General features: G+C 34.1%; 1 protein-coding gene across 4 annotated transcripts in view; it reads left to right on the top strand.

Moving 5' to 3' along the window:
* PCDH10 (protocadherin 10) overlaps positions 1 to 22987 on the top strand; it is a 53958-nt gene extending 30971 nt beyond the window's left edge. The window contains exons 5-7 of one of the 4 annotated variants that reach the window (XR_015729086.1): positions 10713 to 10788; positions 13509 to 13584; positions 20263 to 22987. Coding sequence is in view for 3 of the 4 variants with exons in the window: in XM_034401392.3 (XP_034257283.1) it covers positions 13509 to 13543 (35 nt within the window). In the remaining variant the exon portion in view is untranslated. The remainder of the gene's footprint in view (positions 1 to 10712; positions 10789 to 13508; positions 13585 to 20262) is intronic. The other 3 variants (XM_034401392.3, XM_087874579.1, XM_034401394.3) reach the window with 3 other exon arrangements.
* Positions 22988 to 23498: the final 511 nt, after the last annotated feature.

Below are 23498 nucleotides of genomic sequence, written 5' to 3'. Positions count from 1 at the left end.
GGACAGAACAGGTAGTTTGTGATTAGAAAGGTTTTGCTGTAAACAAAGACATTACACAGGATTTGAGAGAAACCTCCCCATGTCCTTCTTCTGCATAGAATAAAGTTGTGTGATGAATCTCTACCTTGGTGTGTTCAATTGGACTTCAGCACCCTGGGCAAGAACCCAGTTTTGGGATGGGACAACAGAATGACTTGAATAAACAGCTGGAGGAAATGCTCATCAAGTTTGTGAATACTAAAAAAAAGAACTTGATATCCCAGAAGATAGAATAAAAGTTCAAAATGACATTGAAAGGATACATGTAAATTAATAGAGATAGATAACTCATTAAGATGATGATTGCTTCAGCTTCAAATACAAAATAATGGTTTGAAGCAGGTCCATAGGTCTTTTCATGTAGTATCTTTCTGAAAATTTCTTTAAAAAATTTATCTCTTCGGGACTGCATATATACAGTAGCTTGGCAGCAAGATGGACAGCATATAAATTTAATAAAATAAATAAACCTATTTAAAAAGTTACAAACTGGTGCTATGTTTGCATCCCTATGATTCCAAAGCACTTTTTTTTTGTTTTGAATTCAACATACTTCATATCCCTTTCTCTTCCTTTAAGAGAAAAAAATACACAAAGGATAACAGATAAATAATTTTGACAAATGTACATGTGAAAAGGATCTTGGAACTTTAGATGTTCATCAACTGAATATTAGCCAGCAGCACTATAAGGCTGTTAAAAAGGGAAATATAGTTTTATATTATATCATAGAAGTACAGTTGCTAGGTTTTCCGTGATGTGTTGACACATTGAATAATTCCTGGCATTATTGTTTAAGGAAGATTCAAAAAATATGAACAGGTACAAATAAAGGTGGCAAGCATGAGCAGGAGATAGAAAAGCAACTGTTCGGAGAACAGACTGAGGGAATCAATATTTTTAGCCATGAAAAAAATATGATTGTGGAAGGACTGTGACAGTTATTTTCAGGTATTTGAAGAGATGTTGCAGAAGAATAGCAAGATCTTGGTCAGAGTGCAAGAATATGAGCAGTGACATCTACAGTACATGATCTCATTGCTCTCATCAAAATGTCAAAAATAGTGATGTGACAAGTTCTGTCCCTTTTGCTATAAGTTGTCTCTTTTGAACATGTATGCAGTGTTTTGACTAAGATAGGAATGCTGCTTTCATCAGTCTAACTCCGCCCCTCCCTCCATGCCCATTATACGGAACAATGATAATAAATGACAAGAAGGAATATTTGGAAATGTTATACATTTGAACAGTTGACTTTGTAATATAACAACAAGTAAAAAAAGCAAAAGATTGGAACCCATTACCAAGGCAGATGACGAGCTCCATTTAATAAAACTTCTCTGACACCAGGCCAGTCATTCCTTAAATGTATCTAATAACATTTAAGGAATGACTGGCCTGGTGTCAGAGAAGTTTTAATTTTAATTTGGATTCGTGCATTCAGCAGTCAGTTGACTCAGTGTCCTAAATAGCTCTTTCTATTACACTGGCTTTTGATTATGTAATACAATACCAAATAAGTCTGTTGTTTTTTCTCAGTGCCAAATACACCTAGGCTTTACTTGATTTTGGAATATGAGGAGCCTAAAATGCAAAAAGTAAATTTAGTTTAGAATGTGTCCATAAGATTCTCAGTCATCCAAGTCATGGTTGTCGCAAAGGTGCTTTTTCAAAAGGCAACTGAACTTTGTTTTTCCTTGAAGATGTTTCACTTCTCATCCATGAAGCTTCTTCAGTTACTTTAGAATAGCCAAAGCAGTGGTATCGCACATGTTAAACACATGTGGACATTTCAGTTGTATGCAACTTTACTGTTTGGCTGTTCTCACTGTATGTCTTTAGACATATTCTTAATCTAGAATACATGATTGCAGCTGAAGAATTTTTAAAAAAATTGGCATGAAGAAAACCATTGCTTATCTATCTTATACTGATCTTTTGAAAATGAAAAGGTGGAGTTGCTTGGCACATAATTCCTGTTTGGTACTAAAACTAATGAAGCAGCATGTATGTATGTCTATCTATGTTATTTGGTTCATAAACTTTTGAAGGAAATTTTCTTGATTGTTAGTCCAGTATCCTAAATATGCTTTTGTAGAGGATGTGCATTTAGATGAGCCATCTATTCCCTTTTAATGGTAATGGTGACAGTTTCAGTGTCAGAGTGATTATGAATGGGTAGAAAACAGAGAATAGTTATTGCTACATCCATCAGTGCTTTTCTGTCTATAGTTGCCTTGGAGTCAGTATCACCAAATAATATTTGAATTTATTTAAGTAGTTATATAACATGCACTTAAATGCAACTCTGTGAAAGGCTGCTTGTGTGTCGCCTGCTGCATATTTTATACTTTAGGTATGCTCATTTTTCATGCAGCCTCAAAATAGGAATAAAACCATCATTAGAGTAAAAGGAGATTTAATCATTTGGTTGGTCAGAAAAGATGAAAACAGAGCAATTATTATAGTCCTTATTTTATTTACTGCCTAGATATATGATCTCACATCCCTCATTTAATTTTGCAAACTTTTAAATAAATCTACTCGCTTGGGTAAACATTGTCTTTTTTTTTAATTTAGAGGTGTGAATTTAATATATTGCAAAATCTAGAATGAACAAGCATCGCCCCCTTTGTATTCAGAAACTGGATCAAATTTAGACTTGTCTCGTAGGAGGAGGCCTTCTGCTCCTCCATACTTGGAAGCTGGTTTCACAGAATTTAAGAGATGCCTTATTCTTAACCATACTGGGAGCTATGCTGTTGCAATGGTTGATAACAAAGATTTTTTTTTTTTGTACACTGTTCCAGTGTGATAATAGGCAATAATGGGATTCCTATACAGGTAGTCCTCACTTACTGACTCATTTTATGACCATTCAGTCATGATGTTGTACAACAATTATCTTTATGACCAACCTTTGCATTTACAACTGTCACAATATTCCACAGTAACATGATTGTCCTTCGGGTGCTTGAAGGCACACATTTATCATGGTGGCAGTGTCCTGCAGTCACAGCATCAGCATTTGTGTACTTTGCAACTGGCTTGCTACAAACAGTTCAAATAGAGAAGGCAGAAATAAAATCCTAACATTTGGTCACACGGTGCTTCACTTAATGACCAAATGGGAAGTGAGGAAAATGATTTTCTGCTTAGTGACTGCAGAGCCTAGCAATGGAATTCCCAGTCCCGATTGTGGATGCTAAGTGAAGACCACCTGTACACCCACCTTTCTTGTTTGTTTGTTACATTTATGTCCCGCTGCAATCAGCTCTTGGCAGTTAATGCTATACATGGGGGGAAAAAATTAAAACATCCTTGATAGGATGTACACTGAGAGCTTATGCATCAGAGACAAATTCCTTGTGTGTCTAATGACACTTGGCCAAATAAAATATTCTTATTTACTCTACTCTACTCTACTCTACTCTACTCTACTCTACTCTACTCTACTCTACTCTACTCTACTCTACTCTATAAAATCAGCATAACATCATACTAAAATAAGAATAAAACAACTAATAAAATTAAAAGAGAGACAGACTAGTGTAATTAAGTTGCCCACTAAAACAGTTCTGTTTTCAGCATATTTCAGAATGCAATTTGATTTCTGCATCATTTGCTTCAACCAGAGTTGGTCTAATATTCCAAGGTGCCCAAGTGCTAAGCCAATGCAGAATGCTAGCAAAGAATAATATACATGTAATGGTGTGTGTCAATTAGTCCATGGACTATTGAATTCAGGAATAACAGTGGCTTACAAATAGTCTTTAAAGTGAACTCTGCATATAGCAAGTGCAGGTGTCTGAATGGTAATAAGGTTGTGAGTTACTATGGTGAGATATTCTTATGCCAGATAAGCTCCAGTGGGTGCAGCAACTAAAGGAAAGACCCTTCTAATGATAGATTTCACCTGTTGAACTATCTAGAGCCTTATATTAAAAGGCTGTCAAAATCACAAACCTGCTGTTTAACGATAGTACCTGCCTATCCAAATATAAAATTAGTATTGATAAAAAACTTCAATGAAGAAACTATTTCTGTCTTGTAAGATTGAATCTGGGTCAGTCACCAGGACCAGAGGTTTATTTTTTGTCTTACTTAAGTTAAACCTCAGCTGTTTTTTTCCCATCCAGAGCCTGAGGACATCTCAGCTCCAAGAAGGAACATCAGTTGCTTTTCCTCTACAGGTCAGGATAGTGTTATATAGTTGAGCATTATTTGCATAATGATGGGACTATATCCAAATTGTCAGATGATCTTGTCCAGCAGCTTTGTATAGATATTAAAGATGTATAGAGAAAGAACTGATCCCTGTGAAACTGCAAAGGAGGGGCCATTGAGCTGACCTCTCCTCCTCATTCCAGTGGACTAAAACTTTTCAATGAGAAAGAAGCAGAACTACAAGGGAATGCCTTCAGTGATAAACTGTGTAAGGTAACTGAATAAGATACCCTGGTCATTGATATCAAAAGCAACGAGAGATCTAAAAAGACTCTTTATCCAGGTCCAGATTGAGTTCTTCAATGGAAACAACTGATACTGGGCCTAAAAGGGATCCAGATAAGCCATTTCATTTAAGGTGATCTGTGGTTGATCTACCACCACCATGTCAACAACCTTCCTAAAAAAGGAAAATTTGGAAAATGAGCAAGAGTTACAGGATTTAAAAAATGTGGGTTCTTATACAGCGGTACCTTGATGCTCATCTGCTTTGAAACTTATTAAATTTGCACTCAATGCATCCTGATGGAGAAATTTTGTCCCAGTACTTATCATTTGTTTGGTACTCAGTGCAGAAGCTAGAACTTGTTGGTGCTGGTTGCCTTGTGTTTCACTATATTATTCCTTATGGGAAAAAGTTGGTACTTACTGTGCCTCATGGAATCTATTAATGATGAGTACCAAGGTATCACTGTGTTTGGAACATAGCACATTATGCATTGATACATGATGTCAGTGTTGTCCCATAAAGGCTGTAGGAGGTCTCAACAAGGACTAGTTCCTGGCTCTACGTTAGAAGTGCACAATTTTAAGCCTGATGTCCATATGTACTTAAGTATGTCTTCCAGATATTTACCTGTGGTTGTCAAACTGTATATTATATTAAGACTATATATTTTACTGATTTGATTACATTTAAATAAAATAATTGAAACTTTTTTTTAATATTGCTTCTCCTTGTTCTATGAAGATCATTTCCTAGCATACTGCTCCAAGACCAGCTATGATCCTCAGACTGGGGGGGTGGGGGGAATGCATTGTTCTGTATACCACAGATTAAATTTGAGACATTTTGCTAGGAAACCCATATGTTCATTACTTAGTCATTACAGGTGGTGTGAATGTATATGAATAAATGAGCTATAGAAAGTGGAAACAATGTATTTTCTTTACATAAACAGAAAGTAAACAACTTAATTTGAAGCAACTTTATCGGAATGTGTTTAAGTATAATGGGCCAACCCTAATGCTAAGCATAATATTACCGACAGTTATTAAGAGGACATTAGCAACAATAAAGCATAGTTATGTATGGTAATTATGAAAAACATTTGATTGTTTCTGTACTCCAAGCTGAAGTCAGCTGCAATATGTCAATGCTTCTTGGATGAGAGTACATATCAACAAATATAATTTAATTGCATAGTGCAAAATTCTAAGATTCTTTTATATATATAATCATGATTATAAATACCTGGATCAAAGAAATTTCAAAAACGTCAGTTGGATAAAGGGAAATGATCATGTTAGTATCATGTTTCTTTTACATATGGTGTTATGTGAACATTTCAAATGTTTTTCAGCAATTCTAAATAACTGAACAAAGATTGCTCGTTTGCTGGGTTTAAAGTGTTGCAGAGAAAATTTGGAAGAGAAAGTAATATGTTAAACAGCTTAACCTTTATAGAATAAATGAGGTTAACCAAACAAGTAACTAAGTAAAACTTGGATAACAAAATTAAAGTGATAAAGCACACATAAAATGTGCATATAAAAGCATTTTTATATTCACATTTATATTCAGTTAGCTTTATTGCATATTATTTCTTTCATTTCTCCCATCTTTCAAATTCCCTCAAAAGCTAAGAATGTAATTCACAATAAAAATACATACATATAAGAACAAAAATAAGATAGGCTGTTTAGAAAAAAAAGATTAAAAGCAAGATTAAAATTCAGAAAAACAAAGCTATTCGCAAATATTTTTAATTAAAATTATGGAGTATGTTTTAAAATGTGAGCTAGCAAGAGTATATGCTTCCCCTCAAATGCATCAGTAAAAAAGATAATAACAGTGAACAAAATTAAATATGTAATAGTTGCATTTTTGAGAGAGCTGATGTGGGTTTTTTTTTCGGAATTAAAGCTGTCAGTTTGAATATCATGATGTTCATGTTAATGCTGTTTAGCTTGTGAGGCAATACAGAAATGATTTTTTTATATCACAGATCATTGCCTAGCACAAAACCAGTCAAATAATTATCCTTTATACCAAATTGTGGCATTCCCAATTTTCTTTATTTCTTAAGTTTGAGCTTAGGAACTGCCTTTCTGTTTGCTTGGAACTGAAAAATCTAGAAAGCTGTTTTGTATTGAGTTTTATTCCTGGTCCATTTCGCATAATTTTGTCTACAGTGACAGGCAGTGGTTGCCCAAAATATCAGGCAATATTCTTTCCCAACTCTATTTAGAAATGTGAATCTGGGATCTTCCATACAAAATGCACATTCTTGATTAATAGGGTGTCAACTTTTTTCTAAGTGAACTATTTATCTATAGAGGTTTATGTGAATCTATTTATGATTGAAAGATAAACATATTCTACATTCTTGTATAGAAATGGGTATAGAAATATAAAGGTAAATATATTTCACTTTCATGTATAAAAATGAAATCAGATAAAGGCATTGATGTTCTTATGCAGTTTCAGTCTCAATCATTCCACCAGGCAATTTTTCTTCTTTTCAAGAAGAAAACAATCCAACAAGCCTACAATCTATCCTAAAATGTTCTTGAGTTCTTTCCATTTCATCCCATTACAAAATGATTTACCTGTTGAATATTTTGTTTCCTGCTGCAGTATGTCTTTCATGGATTTAAAAGTAGAACAGTATATTGTGGAGGTCACAAATGATCTATTACAGCAAAAATGTTGTGGCAGATGCTGAGATATTTGTTATACGTTTTGTGATATTTTTTTTTGGGACATGCGGCCCAATGTGAAAGAGGAGGATGTTTTTGCTAGGAGAAAAACATGCAATAGTTTAGAAATGTTGCTACTAACCCAGATATTCTGTTCAGCTATTAATTCTACTGCACAGACAATGTGTATTCAAGTGAGATGAAAAGTGGCTGGGAACAAAAACATAGAATTCTAGGTACAGTATTAATAAAAAAACCCAAAACCTCTAAGACATAGTCAGCTATACAAACACTTAAAGAAATAGAATGCAGAGGCACGCTAGCTCTATAATATATTCTTTCTATTCTGCTTGTATAGTGAATAAATTATTGAAGAGGGAGCTTTGTATATTGTCCATAGTGTCCACTCTGCAGAGTGGAGGGGATGGACTTAATCTTCACAACAGCCTCTAAAAAGGTGGTTAGGCTGGGGTCAAACTGTTGGTCCAAAGTCATTCTAGTGCATTTTTGAATATGAAATTCTCCAGCCCATATATGGCATTCTAATTACTATATACCTTGTTTCCCCCAAAATAAGACATCCCCTGATAATAAGCCCAAATGGGCTTTTGAGCGCATGGCAATAAGGCCAAGCGCTTATTTCAGGGTTCAAACAAATATAAGATATGGTCTTATATTTTCCGGGAAACACAGTAGTTTTGATGACTAATGCATGCATCAGGCAAATCTATGAAATTAAACAAGGTTTGTCCCTGGTTTCTACATTATTCAATTTATTGTTCAATTTCTGCACAGTTTTTAAAAATATGCTAACATTTTCAACCCAATCTTTTTCTTTTTCCTTTTCTTTTCTTTCCTTTTCTTTTCTTTTCTTTTCTTTTCTTTTCTTTTCTTTTCTTTTTTTCTCTTTTCTTCTCTTTTCTTTTCTTTTCAAAGGGACAAATATATATATATTTGTCATTCAAAGTGTGAAACAGAAAATATCATTTATAAAGGGATGAAAAGATGGGTACATTCTTAAGTTTTGCAATAAACTGGAAATATATCTTAGATTGGCAAATTGCAGGCATCTTGTTTTCCTCTTTTCCTTCTTTTAACAATGCTGTGGAAATAATGCTAGTTACATTGCAAAATTTGAAGAAATATGCCACTTTTTTAAGACAACATTGTTATACAATCTTAAGTAAGACCCAATGCTCATCCCTTCAAAATAGAATTCTCCATCTTATTCATCTTCTAGAAAAGATTTTACTTAGTTGGGCATGCAATCTACAATATTTGTTCTCAAACCCAAATAGTGCCATGAAAGAAGGGATGCAATTTTAATCCACACACAATAATTTGGATGGGATACACATGAAGAGAGAGCGAGTGAAAGATAGTAAAAAAGAGAGCTATTCAAGCTTTTATATACCACATCGGAGAACTAATCTGCCGTGCATATATAAATAAAAACCCTGCAGCCAGTCTGTGCATAGCAGTCTGTGCTGCTCTACATAAGAGCAGATTCTTGAACTTTGTCAGAAAATTGTAATTTTGACCTCATATGGGCTTTATACATATTATCATTTTTGTCCTAGCATGCCTTAACAGCTAAAATTTAAATCTTTATTTCTTTTGTTACTAAGATATACAGGAACACCTTTTTTAATCTCCCAAGATATTGGAGTTAGTTGCATTGAAGACCCACTTAGTCTCTTCCCCTCCCCTCCCCCAACCCATCCCACCCCCAAAAAAGAACAGAAAGAAACTATAATGGATACCGCAGTTATCAAATCAGGTAAAGAACACTATTACATTTTTACTTGGATGGAAACTTAGCAGTTTCATCTTAGTATCATGCATATACAGTAGTATGAATAATCATATTTGTTAACCCTCCCTCTTATTTTTCTTCTGTAAGAAAAGTCTCACTGGGACAGCCAATTAATGAACCATAGAATAACAATAATATTTAGTAGTCTGCAAACATCACTCAAGATAGGCACTAGTCTCTTGTTGGGAGTTAAGACAAGCATTTTAATGTTGAAGGAGAGTAACAGTTTATAATTTATTTATTTATTTTATTTTATTTTATTTCTATACCGCCCTTCTCCTGCGGGACTCAGGGCGGTGTACAGCCAAGATAAAACATTGCATATAAAATTTAAAAACAGTTTAAAAAACAATTAAATAATTTCGGCCCAAGATTTAAAACAACCCAATTAAAACCGAATTCAATTAAAAATGAGAGGATGGGATCAAGCCAGCCTGGCTAGATGGAATAGGTGTGTTTTCAGGGCCCGATGAAAAGTCCGGAGGTCTGATATCGTATGTATCTCAGGGGGTAGGTCATTCCAGAGGGCAGGTGCTGCCACAGAGAAGGCTCTCCCCCTGGGGGTTGCCAGCTGGCACTGTCTGGCCGACGGCATCCTGAGGAGGCCCTCTCTGTGCGAGCGAACCGGTCGGTGGGAGGCTATTGGCGGCAGAAGGCGGTCTTGCAGATACCCCAGCCCTAAGCCATGGAGCGCTTTAAAGGTGGTCATCAACACCTTGAAATGCACCCGGAAGACCACAGGAAGCCAGTGCAGCTCGCACAGGAGAGGTGTCATATGTGAGTGCCCCATTGCTCCCATAATCCCCCGCGCTGCCACATTCTGGACTAACTGCAGCCTCCGGGTGCACCACAAAGGGAGCCCCATGTAGAGAGCATTGCAGTAGTCCAGGCGGGAAGTGACGAGTGCTTGAGTGACCGTGCATAGGGAATCCCAATCCAGAAAGGGGCACAACTGGCGTATCAGGTGAACCTGATAAAAAGCCCCCCTGGCCACAGCCATCATGTGCTCTTCTAAAGACATCCATGCATCCAGGAGGATGCCTAAGTTGTGAGCCCTCTCCGGGAAGGTCAGTGATTCGTCCCCAATATCCAGCGATGGCACCAGCTGGCTATATCAGGACGCCGGAAGTCACAACCACTCGGTCTTGGAAGGGTTGAGTCTTTATATAATGAAGTCTTCATATAATGAAGATTTTGGAGCAAACTGTTTTGAGGAACAATTGGTAGGACTTAGATTTAAAAAAATAAAAAAAAATTATTTGCTCTAGACATAGTGGGAGATATTTGATGACAGGAACTGAGGATTTTTTTTTAAAAAAAAATTTAAGCATGGCCTGAAGATATAGTTCTACTTTTCAGGAAAAGCCACTTTTCATAATAAATCAAAGCTGTGCTTAAGTATTCAATACTAAGGGTTGACCACATGGAATTATTTCCATTATTTTCATCTAGGTTGGTAGTGATACAAGTGATTTTACTTTTGTAATTCCACTCTATATTTTTTGTAACATTTTCCTGCATCAAAATAATAAGACATGCTAGTTGTGCTGCTTTGTTTAAGTGGTATAACAACAATGTTGCCGAATGTAGAAAAGGAGAATGTTTTTGCTGGGAGAGAAACATGCAAGTTTAGATCTGGTCTAAACTTACGCAGCCAGGTTTATTTTTCCTTCAGCTCATTCCATTAATTTTCCCTTCATATTCTTAGATCAGTCTAAAAGGTTCCTGCCTTCATATTGACAAAACTTCCATCCTCACCACATAGTTGTAAAGTCAGCTGAAAGGTAATACAAATCTTGTGGCATTTGACTCTGGAGTTTCTTGCTGTTGATTTCAAAATCCCCGTCCTTTCCTTTCAGAGAAACAGTGTCAATAACCATAGATATTGATGCTGATATTTTGACTGTAAACAAATATAAAAACTACCTTTTTTCTTTATACACATTTTAAAAACATTTTTACAATGTTTTTTTTATATTTACTGCATTCATAAATTGCTTTAATTCAAAATATAGTATTTAACAATACAATAATGTCATAATATAGTAGAGTACTATAATCATAATATAGTACCAATAGCAATGTTTGGCTCAAATTTAATTTTGGCTATTTACTCTTGAAAGACTTTCTGGGGGGAAAAAGCAGTCCTTAAGTATCTCTCTAAGGGCTAAGAGAATAGGTTTGTTCTTGGTTTGGAATAGAAGATAAGCTGTTCCAAAGGAGAACACTGGGAATGTTTTTCTCTATAAGAATTTACATGGGATAAATACTTCTAACAAGCTATTTAAAATATAGGATTTTATAGGTAATATCAGCACCTTGAACTGTGCTTATTCCTAAACAAGGAAGCTTGATAGCAGTGATATTATATCATAGCACCACACAGTGGTGAAATCCTCTGCAGTTTGCCCCAGTTCTCTGCCCGCACGTGCACAGTGTACACCAAATGCATGCTGCACATGCATGCACAATGCATGCCAAACACGCGCTTCACATGGAAAAAGGACACTTAACAAGATAAGTAGAACAGTGAGGTGGGGAACAGCTGTGCTATGCTATTTAGATTCGTTAGAAAACAGGATTTCCTGCTTTCTAGCTAATATAAATTGCGTGGCACAGCTGATCATCAGAAATACCGGTTGGGACCAACCGGTAGCTTTTTTTTTACTACCAGCTCACCAAACCAGTAGCTTTTAACACTACTGGTTCTCCCAAACCAGTGTGAACTGGTAGGATTTCACCACTGGTATCACACTAAGTACATGTGGCCATATTTTGTACCATCTGAAGGTTCTGGTTGGACTTCAAGGGAAGCCTCATGTACAGCACATTGTGGTGATCCGTAGATAAGGTAATAAGGTCATGAAGGGGTTGTCATTAGCGAATCTATTTCTAAGAAAGATGGCAGTTTTCAAACAACCTTTCCAGCCATGATTTCCAGCAGAAGCTATGTGCTCAGAAATCCATATTCTGAACTGTGAGTTCAGGAACCTATACTTTCATCCTATGAATGTTCACTTTCAAATAGAGCAAATCCCCATTAGAAGCCAAACTTTGTATCACCCCAAATCAGCTTTTTTAATGGGCTGTGAATATAACCTTGAGGAACATGAGAAAAACCCATAGCCAAGTAATAGAAATCTGGCCATTGTAATTACCAATTTAGCATGTGTACTTGGTATCAGCAGAATATTGCTATCTCAATCCATACCGATGAATGGCCTTTTCTTACCTTTTTGTGTAGATATTAAATATGACAGAAAATAAAGAAGTCCTAGGGGATCTCCATATTGAAGTGCCTGCTGGCTCAATTTCTCCACTCCCAACCAATATCTGGACCGACCCAATACAATAAAACATGTCCCATATAATGTAGAAGATACCAACAAAGGTCCTTATGAGATCTAAGCAGGATAAGGGTGATTACCATCCTTATTTTACTCAAACTCATCAGTAAGAATAACCGATGCAGTTTCTGCTCAGTGCCTCAACCTGAATCCTGACTACCACAGTTCCAAATAATCCATTTCTTCTGGAGATGCTTGTAATGGCCATGCCATCACTTCTTCAACATGCTTATCAGCTTTACCTAGGATCTCTATTTTTTCAAAATTTGCAAAACTGTTATCAATGATAAGCCTACTATACAGTATAAACTGATAGATAAAATAAAGCTGGGTTTTTGTTTTTGTTTTTTTGTCATGGATATGTTTTCTACATATGTAAATGTTTTGGCTGTTTTGCCCCTTGGAACAATGGGCTGTGAAATAAGCATGTTGAAGTTCTAAACATGGCTTATTGTCCTGGCTTTCAACTGACAGGAAGACAAAATTCTATTATTCAGATGTGATTGGGGACTTTGGTTCAATGCACAGCAGGATTTCTTTGTAAAAATCAACATGTAAGAGAAGCAAAGGAGACAGCTAATAAACTAGGAAATTAGCCCGCTAGCTCTTGGTTTCATGATAATGAGCATCCAAACACAGCAAGTGTATTTAATAAACACATTCTTAATGAAAATAAAGATTTTATTGTATATTACACCATATATTAGCATTGAAATTAAAATTGCATTATACTATATATTTTTTAAAAAATAACTTGAATAGAATTTTTAGAGTTTTTAAAAATAATTTTTAGATTAGTGTAGAATTTATTATGTCATTTAAAATTGTCTGTGCTAACTTTACATTTTTCTTTGTTTTGAAGCCTATATTTATGTATTTTTGCTCTCTGTGTGATAATTGTTTTTCTGATTACTATTACTAAATATTATTACCAAATTACATATATGATGTATAAATACATCAATTTTATTTAAATTTTCTAATTATAATTTTCAAAATAAGCCATCAAGTCAGAGATGAACATAAATCTGTTATTTTCAATTCATTTTCATACTTAAGAGATTATAAAGCTCTTTGTAAGAGACAACTTGAGACCTTAGAATTCTTGGTTCTTTTATGTTTTCTTATACTGATTGTAATGCTTTCCACCTCTCTAGGCCTTGCCATTTGTGGATCACAAAGTGGATTATAAAAGAATAGTGATTAAAGAACTGCAGATCCTCTGTGAGATAGGTAAGCATTATTATTCTCCTTTTACAGATGGGGGAATTATGGACAGAGAGGTGTGAGGTGCAATCCTATATATTCCTACCAGAAGTGAGCCCCATTGAGTTCAATGGGATTTGCTCCCAGGTAAGTGAATATAGGATTGCAGTTAAGACTTTTATGTTCTTTTATTTCCTTTTTCCTTTTCCCCCTTACAAAAGGCAAAGCCAGATGTAGCTCAGATATGTTCATATTATCTCCTTTAACTACAGAACAATCCTTTCCACATAACCTCTCTGACTCTATTTCCCCAACTGTAAAGCAAGGATAATAATACAGGTTGAGACAAATTTTCTATATTGGCACATTTTAGTGCTTGCAGAAAACTGCAAGATTAATTATGCTCCCACTATAGAGGCCAATCATATTCATTTAGGATTTTGGAGTAAAGAAAAAGATTCTTTCATATTATATAAAAACAAATTAAATGAGTTTCAGAGAATCAGCTTTTGAAAAAAAAATAGAAATACTCAGAAGAAATTCAGGTAGTCCTTAACTTAAGACCACAATTGAGCCCAAAATTTCTGTTGCTAAGCAAGACAGTTATTAAGTGAGTTTTACTCCATGTGACAACCTTTCTTGCCACAGTTGTTTAGTGAATCACTGCAGTTGTTAAATTAGTAACACATTATTAAATTAATCCGGTTTCCCCATTGATTTTGCTTGTTGGAAGATCACAAAAGAGGAACATATGACCGGGTCACTGCAACCGTCATAAATATGACTCAGTTGCCAAGCATCTGAATTTTGACCACATGACTTTGGAGATGTAGCAACGGTAATAACTGTGAAAAACAGTCATAAATCACTTTTTTCAGTGCCATTGTAATTTTGAATGGTCACTACATGAATTGTTGTCAGTTGAGGATTACCTGCAACATAGTAGTCTTTAAATACAGGTTTTACATATATCTGCGGTAATTGTTTGAGGGAGTCTTGTTAATGGCCAAGCAAATTAAATAGCATGTAGGTAAAGATACAGGTACTGTGTGTGGTACACAAAGATGTACATACAGATAATGTATGTATGTACACACATTTAATGAGGATTCAGAAGAATATTTTCCACATACAAAGCCATTGATAGATCATGACACTTTTGTGCCTGAAGCTGGAAATCAAAGACTAAAAGCTTAAGACTACAATTCGCTTCTCCAGCATCCCCAAGAAACTGTAGAGGTATTGGTTCTTGTTTATGATACTTGTGTGATTAGAGATATTTTTATTTAGATAAATAAGGCAGTTTAGATCCAATTAAAACCAACTCCTTAAATTTACACGTATTTCTTCCCATTAAGTTGACTTAAGTGTAGCCAATTCGGCTCAGATAGAAAGAACTGATAAATCTTTTATAACCTATAATTTTGAGTAGGATTCTATTTGTTTTTCAGACTGTGGAAGCAGCTTTTCTATTCAGTGCTTATACTACAGTCCACTTAAAGCACCAAATCAATAAAATGCAGAAATGTTTACTAACAAAAGTAATCAATTATAAGATAATTTAACATCAACAATAGTCATTTTGGACTTCACATTTATTTCAGCTTTAAGAAATAATATATGGTAGTTATCAAATGATCCTCTTCCCAAAAATCTATAGATTACTTATAATATTTCTTTATAAATATTTAAAATTTATATTTAACTGGATTATTGTATCCAGAAAAATTATTTGCCAGTATTCACTCTTCCCCTTCCCTTTTCCAAACTTCAGATGTCTAATTTGGTGGGATAATGATAGGACTAGCAAGAACAATGAAAGACTAATTACTGATCCCATCGGGGAGGTACAGCTCCTATGTGTCTTCTAGCTGAAGGAGTTGTATGGCTATATTTTAGCTGTAGGGCTAAATATAGATATAATTGTACTTACTACTTTTCAGGTTAATTTCAGGTTAAGCTTAGAAAGGGGAAAGGAAAGAAAAAAGAAAGAGAAAGGAATGGAATGGAATGGGGCAAAACCTATTGTGAGCAAGTCTCAAATTGCAGATTTTGTTTATTTTTGTTTGAGGAGATTGACTTAGAGTGTGTTCTGGAGTCTGCAGATTGGGAAAATAGACTTACAATGAATATAACATTTATCAATTTCAGTGGAATTTCTGTGGGGACTTTCATGACATTTCCATTTTTGTGACTTAATTAATCTACATCTATGCATTTTGGAATGCTGACTTAAAATACATAACAGAAAAATAGTGACCTAGAATGTGATTTAATGCACATAAATGTACAAATGGCTGAAATACTACATAATAGTATTTATAGTAAATGATACTACTTTCACTAATAAGGAATATGTGAATAGAATAAATTATGTAAGGATTATGAACTCTTGTTTTTAGCATTTTTTGTGCATTATGAGTGATCTTACACATTAAATAAAGTAGTCCAACTTGTGGCCATAGGAAATATTGATTTCAATGGTGCACCAACTGCATGAGAGCACCAACTCTCATACTACAGTATATACAGTAGTTAAGTATAGAATTGCATAAGAGATGTCCTAATTATCTGGATAGAATTCAGCTATATATTGATATTATTTGCATAGAAGCAAGATCCTGTTTGGCAAGAAATGGATACCATTAAAAAGGTACACAGTTAGAAACATTGGATAAGATACTGTTTTTACATCCTTGCCCATAGGGAGAAAAAGTTATTTAATAATGGAATAATGCTTGTTATGAAGTTAAAGCTAATCAATTAGTGACTATTTGAGTTATTCATAATTGCTTCCTTTATTCCTAGTATTAATAATGCTGCTATTGTTTGCACTACAACTTTAATTCTAAAATATGAACTAGGAACAGAGACCTAAGGATGATATCCCTAGTGTGATTCCTGCAAGGATAAACATGTGCAAACATTAGAAATTTGTTCTGAGTTAAAACTTGTTATCCTAAAGTGTGTAAACAGGTCTTTCGATAATTCTGTAATAATTGTAATGAGAGTTAATTGTTTTTAAGTGATAATAAGTAATAAAATAGAGATATTTTATACTGTTGTTGCATTGATACTGAATACAAATCACTGAATTTTCACCTACCTTGAAGCTTTAATGGAATTGACACAGTCTATACTTATTGCATTTCTTTTTCTTCTAACTACATTATTCATGAAGAACATATAAAAGTGTGCATATAAACATGTCAACATAGGATATATCTGATAAAATGGTTGCTAATAGGAGTAACTAGTGTTGGAACTGTTGAAATGCTGTGTTCTCCCAGAGATTCAGCATAGCTATTTTGAAGGCCTTCCGAAGTGATCTGAACATGCAAGAGCATACAAAAATGACATTGTCATTAGAAGAAAATATATTTTCTCAGACAACAGAAGACGGTCCTTTACAGGCTACACTGGATTTTTAATGCATTAGGTCTTTGATACTAAAAGCAGTACATTCAGATGGGTTCTTTGTAAATCCCTCTAAACAGCTTTGCATAGCACTAATAAATATTTATTTTTACTTTCTGGCAATGCTCAATACAATAAAAAATAACAATATACTAAATATAGTACTGTATATTAAAGGTCAACTAAGGTCAAAAACATATTAGACCATTTTGATCTTTGGAGAACACACAGATGGTGATGCTTGATGTATCCTTGAAGGAAGAATGGCTAGTAATGAAAAGGCCTGCCATCTAGTCAATGTTTTTAACAGATTATTGTAAGAAATACAACTAGAAAGCAAGTCTTCTTCCTTTTTTTAAATCTTTAAGTAAACTGCATTAAAGACAAATTTTTAATTTCAATAACTTTGTAGTTTTTGTTCCAATAGATGAGAAAAAAAATACTCTATTTTTTAAGGGGACCATCCTCTCTGTACTTACAGTTTCTTGATTAATCAACTTGCTTTATACTATGAACCGCAATTTAAGAGATTAATGGGAGGAAGGAATGCCTGTTAAAAGAGAATGTTCACTAAATCTATATTGGGTTTTATGTAGTTTAACGTTTATAAAATGGTGAGTGGGATTTTAATGCATATACAGGCACATACAATGTACACATTCTGTCGGTTGAATCTGAAGTCTATTGAACTGAACATTTCCATAAAACATCAGAATGTTCAGAAGATTTCCCCACCTTTGAATAACTAGCTATAACAGGATAACAAGCTAGCTTTTGATTCCAGCTACCTTATTAGATAAAAGAGCTTTTAAACTCCACCACCACCACAGGGTTTCCAGGATGAGGTTCATGATTCTTTAAATTATAACCAAATTTGTTTCTTTTCATTATAGATGTTAATTGATATATACTAATACTGTCCTTCCAAAAGCATTACAGACTTCACCATTGTATCTAATAATGCTTATTATTCCCTTTAGAACTATTTATTTAAAGTCACAGATCATTACATCATAAGTCTCAGCTACATTCTTACTTATTTCATTGGAATTTAAGTGAAGCTAAACATAGGAAGAATTCCAGCCCTGACTGCTCCTAATAAATTCTACTGAAATACTGAGTTTTGTTCCCTATAAGGAATGTATAACTAGGTAGCCAATGCAATAGTATTTTTGCAATGCATCTTCACTTTAACCATTTGGAAATAATTTTCAGATGGAGTTTGGAGAGACTTCAGTGGAGCTATAGCATACTATTGATATCTCTCTATATCATCTCTATCCATAGGCTATTCATAATCAAATCAGTATTTGAATAATTGTAATATTTTCATAGATAGATCATTTTATTTATTTTTTATAATTATTTATAGTAGAAGGTAAATTCTAGATATGTTGAGGAAAGGTAGCTGACCATTTTTTAATTATTTAGTTCACATGAGAACAAATGTGTTGGGAGGGGAATACCAGAAATTATCAAAAATGGGATATGTTCTGAGGTATGTTGGGAAACTGATAGTGCTTGGGATACAAATTGTCTCCAAACATTTTTTTAAATTGATGCATACTATTGACCTTTATTATACAAATCTCTAACATTCACAGACATAGTTATTAAAACTGTGCAATGCAGGGTATTCTCTTTAAAGAAAATTACATTAAGACAAACCAGTCATTTCAGATCTAATATTCTTCTGTCTGATATTTTTCATATAATTTTGATCTTAGAGTATTATTTGTCTTACAGTGATTTCTAGGATTTGATTATAATGTTAGTATACCTTGAATTTATTTTTATTAATATGCATAATAATGAATTTAAATAGAAAATACATTATCATTGCTTTTTTTTCTTCTTCTTCCATGTCTAGATCAAACTTTAAACAACCAAAATGAAGCCACTTTGGCTTTGCCAAAAATAAGTAATTATTGATATATGTTTCTGGTAGTAGCTGACATATCAGCAGATGGATCAGGCTCTGCATCTCTCCAAATTCACATAGCATGTTGTTATCTGCTAAGAGACTCCAATTGAGCATATTGATTTTACATTTAGGCACCCTGAACCTATTCAAGGTCTTCCAAGTAGTATAAGGGAGGTCAGATCCTTCAGCCATAACTAATGTCACACTTAATTCATAGCTATGATTCTATTTATTATTTATTTATTTATTTATTTATTTATTTATTTATTTATTTATTTATTTATTGAATTTATATTGCCACCTATTCGGCGACTTACAGTATATAAAACCACATTTAAAACAATAAAAACTTTTTTTCTTTTTAATGTAAATTTTAATGTAAATTTTAATTCGTTCTTAACCTGGGGTTTTAAATTTGTCTCGGGCAAAATTGATTTAATTCAATTTTACTTCTGTTCTTAATTTTTGTACTTTACGTGTTTTATTCTGTGCCTGTTCACCGCCCTGAGTCCTTCGGGAGTAGGGCGGTATACAAATTAAATAAAATGAAAAAAATGAAAATGAAAAACTAACCAAAAGAATCAAATAAATTAATATAGTACAATATAACAAAATCCCCCCACTTCCCAAACCCTGTCCCAGTGACAGCAGATCACATGAGCCATTTAATGGGCTCCATCTCACTCCGGGTTCCCCAGGCCCGCTGGCAGAACCAAATCTTCAGCACCTTCCAGAAGAGTATTAGAGTGGGGGCCATTCTAATCTCTGGGAGAATGATGTTCCAGAGGGAGGGAGCCACCACAGAGAAGGTCCTTCTTCTGGGTCCCACCAGGTGTATATCCCTTGGGGATGGGACCTGCAACATTCCCTGCCTCCCCACTCTGATGGGTCAAGTAGATGTGACCGGCAAGAGACGGTCCCTCAGATTACCTAAATAGCAGAAGCAATCATAACAAAGATTATTTCAGTGTTAGTAATTATCCTTATTTTGTAAGATCCAACAATCACAATTGAAAAATTCCACTTACTAGTCCTTGTTAGTCCTATCATCATCCCACCAAATTAGACAATTGAAGTTTGGAAAAGGGAATGGGAAGACTGAGTACTGCCAAAGAATGTTTCTGGATATAATACAATAATCCAGTTAAATATAAATTTAAAAGATTTATAAAGAAATATTGTAATAAGCAATTTATACTTTTTGGGGGAGAGGATAATTTGATAATAAAGAAATAAAGAAGTCTGAAATGACTATTGTCAATGTTAAATTATCTCATAATTTATTGTTTTTGTTAATAAATACTGCTGCATGTTAACATGTCAGTCTTTACTTACTTATGATTTTTCCCCCTTTTTTCCCACAGCACGGAAAAGGATATGCTAGTCAATTCTACAGGACTTACCTGAAGCAGCATGATTTGCACAAAAGTCGACCAACAAAAGCATCAACTTTTCAACTTCATTATCTTGGCCATCCAGCTCGGTGTTAACTGAAGAAATATTGTGCTGTTGGAGACATTATGGCCAATAGTAGGACCTACTTGCTCTCAGCAGGCCTGAGAAATGAGTTGAAATGTATGGAACTATAGAAACTTAGAGGCAACTGATTTTGCCTCTCTGATCAGTGTGTGCCTGTTTACAGCACTATATAGCTCCTTCTTTCTCTTCTCTCTCCAAAATGTCACTGAGCCCTTTAGATGTTTATATTCGCCACAAGAAGCCAATCGTACAGATTTTAAACAAAGGAAACGTGCATTATAAATGCAATATCACTGTTTTAAACTTGACTGTTTTATATTATTTTTGTGTGATCAAGTGTTCCCCAGACTATTCCAACTTTACAAAAGAAATTGTGAATCATGTTCTTTTCACCTGTGGGTCTTGAAAATGTTGTTAATCTGCAAGCCCACAAAATATCAGAGACATTCTGTAGTTTATACACCGTGTTGCAAAGTGTTTACTGTACTATTTCAAAGCTTCTAAATAAATATAAAAATATATATTATATTACATATAATTTTCCGGGAAACGTGGTACCATTTAGTTGATTTTTAAATGAGTCCATACAGTCTGCACCATACCCTAAGATGAGAAGGTAATTCAGGGTCCTTAAATTAACCTTGCCTAGAAAAATAGAAAAAAATAAATCTTTAATAATAATCCCCCAAATTTTGTACTTTGGTCAATCCTGTTTGTCCTTGTTTAAAAAGCTGTAAGCAACACCATTTTTTTCTGAAAATTGTACTGAATTTCCAATGCCAAAGATACAGCTGTCAATAATTATGAAAATAAGCACTGACTGTACTATCAACCTCCATTATTTTGATTCTATTTCTATGGCTTTTAATTTAGAATCAAAAACTTTTTATAATGGCTCTATAAACTCACATGTATATGTTGTTAAAAAAAGTACATTGGGTGTCTGTACATTTTGAAATGTAATATATGATATAAACGAAGATAACTAATTTAAGGAAATCCTCTTCCCATTCTCCAAGAAACATAGCTTACCTACATAATCATTTGTCATAGTTTTGTGCCAATATATCTTTTCATGAAAGCGTGAATTGATTTTTAAAAAACAGCCAAGGACAGAGTTATAATCAGACATTAATTTGAATTGGTCCTTTTAATACTAATGCAACTTGAAGTTAATTTTAGTTGATGCTAATTTCACTGTTAACCAGTTTAATCCCATCAATGTTATTTTTATAAGAGTTTCATGGTTTGACATATGTCAGAAAGGGTATTTTAATTAGAAAAAGAATAAATTGTCAAACATTCAGAACTTTGGAAAGCAAAGCTTACCTTTATTTTATAATTTTTAAATTGAAAAATTGTAAAAACCTGCCTATCTTCCTTCCTTCCTTCCTTGACTAGTGCACAAAGGAAATTTTAAAATAGTATCTGTGATATGGACAATTGTTTTATTGTAGAACTTGAGGTCATAGGGTTATGTGCAGCCTCTGAAAGCTTTGGTGTAGCCCTCCGAATTTTTTTACCACATTTTTAATGTAATAGGAAGTCATAATTAAAACATGACTGAACAGAAATCATATTAGCTATATTTTATTTCATCCCAAGTGTGGCCCTTGGTTCAGATAAAAAAAATGCACTCCTGGTTTGGTTGAAAGTGGAAGCAGCATGCTTCTGAATTAATGAACAGCATCCTTTATTATTCAGGAAATTTGAGATCACACCTATGAGCAACTATTTGCTTCGTTATTCATATCTGAAAATCATCCAAATTATGACTTAGTAAAAGTAAGGGTGGAAAAAGGTGGCCCTAAAACTGTTAAAAACAAAAAAGAGACTCATCCATGGATAGCTTTTGATTCTGGGTCCTATGTTTGAAGCAGTGCACAAAAGGAATTTCTTATATGTCATATATGTCAATGTTCTCATTCATGACAATAGAGAGGGGAACATTTCACACAAATACTTCTATACTTCCAGGTATGAGTGCATCCCATGTCTGTAAGACATTCAAGCCCACATTAACTATGGAATAACTTCCACCTTTTAGTTCATCAATATTTTTTCTTGCAATATTCCTATAGTATGAATGGGAAGAATGTGCATAAAATACTTCCAACAATGGAATGATAACCAATGTCAGCTTCCAAATTGTTCACAGAAATATTTCTGCTGAAAATTTTGAATGCCTCTTTCTACAATATTTGTATATTGACAGAAATTTATTGCAATCCTTTTAACAATGTATAAATATATTTAAACCATGGGGATGGGGGAAACACAGAAAACAATGATTTAATTTGAAGAAACATCGCCATAAAATCTTTAGCTTTAGGTAATAGAAGTTTGGTCACCTTTATGCCTTGTTAGTTTTATGGGGAAATGGGCTATTTTAGTAATGAAATGTGTGAAGAATTGAACAGTCTGTCAACTTGTTGCTGATTTTAAGGCAAGAAATTGAAACCCCTCTTGGAATTGGTTTGCTTTATTTTTACAGCCTCTCACTGTAGAGATGTCTTCTGTTAATTAGAATTCTTTCTAGTCTTGTGGAGACAAATAATCACATTTTCTTTTTTTAAATAGACTATTAAAGTATTTTTTATTTACCAAAAATCTCCCTCACATTTTGCATGCAACTTTTTTGGGAAAAAGGTTTACATCACTTGCAGTAATTCCATCTCTCTCTGTCTGCAATGGATATGTTTATGCATCAATTCATTTCACGCTTTAGGTTTTCCTACTCTCTCATCCAAATATATCAACTACACAATGAAAGCCAGAGAGATTCACACACATAAAGGGGTTTTCCAGGGTTGGTTATCAGTTTTAGAAAAAGAACATTCAAAGAAAATTTCTTATGATGCTCTGTTTTCACAAGTTGAATAAAATCATGACCATTTTCCTTTGCTAACACAACATTATGAAAAAATGCCATGGTATTTGTATGCTATGGTAAATGCTTCACTTAAATATTTTTATGCTTAGCAATAGCTGAACTTGATGCCTGACGGGGGGGGCGGGGGGGATGAAATTAAGAACAAGCAAAGAGCGCAAACTGGAGTTTGCTCCAATAGCACATGATTTAAATGAAAGTACATAGAACCAATGTGGTAAAATCAAGCAA

Source organism: Pantherophis guttatus, chromosome 8 (genome assembly GCF_059756535.1).
Source record: "Pantherophis guttatus breed Tessera chromosome 8, ASM5975653v1, whole genome shotgun sequence".
Taxonomy (NCBI): domain Eukaryota; kingdom Metazoa; phylum Chordata; class Lepidosauria; order Squamata; family Colubridae; genus Pantherophis; species Pantherophis guttatus.
This window is presented reverse-complemented; position numbering and strand designations above follow the sequence as displayed.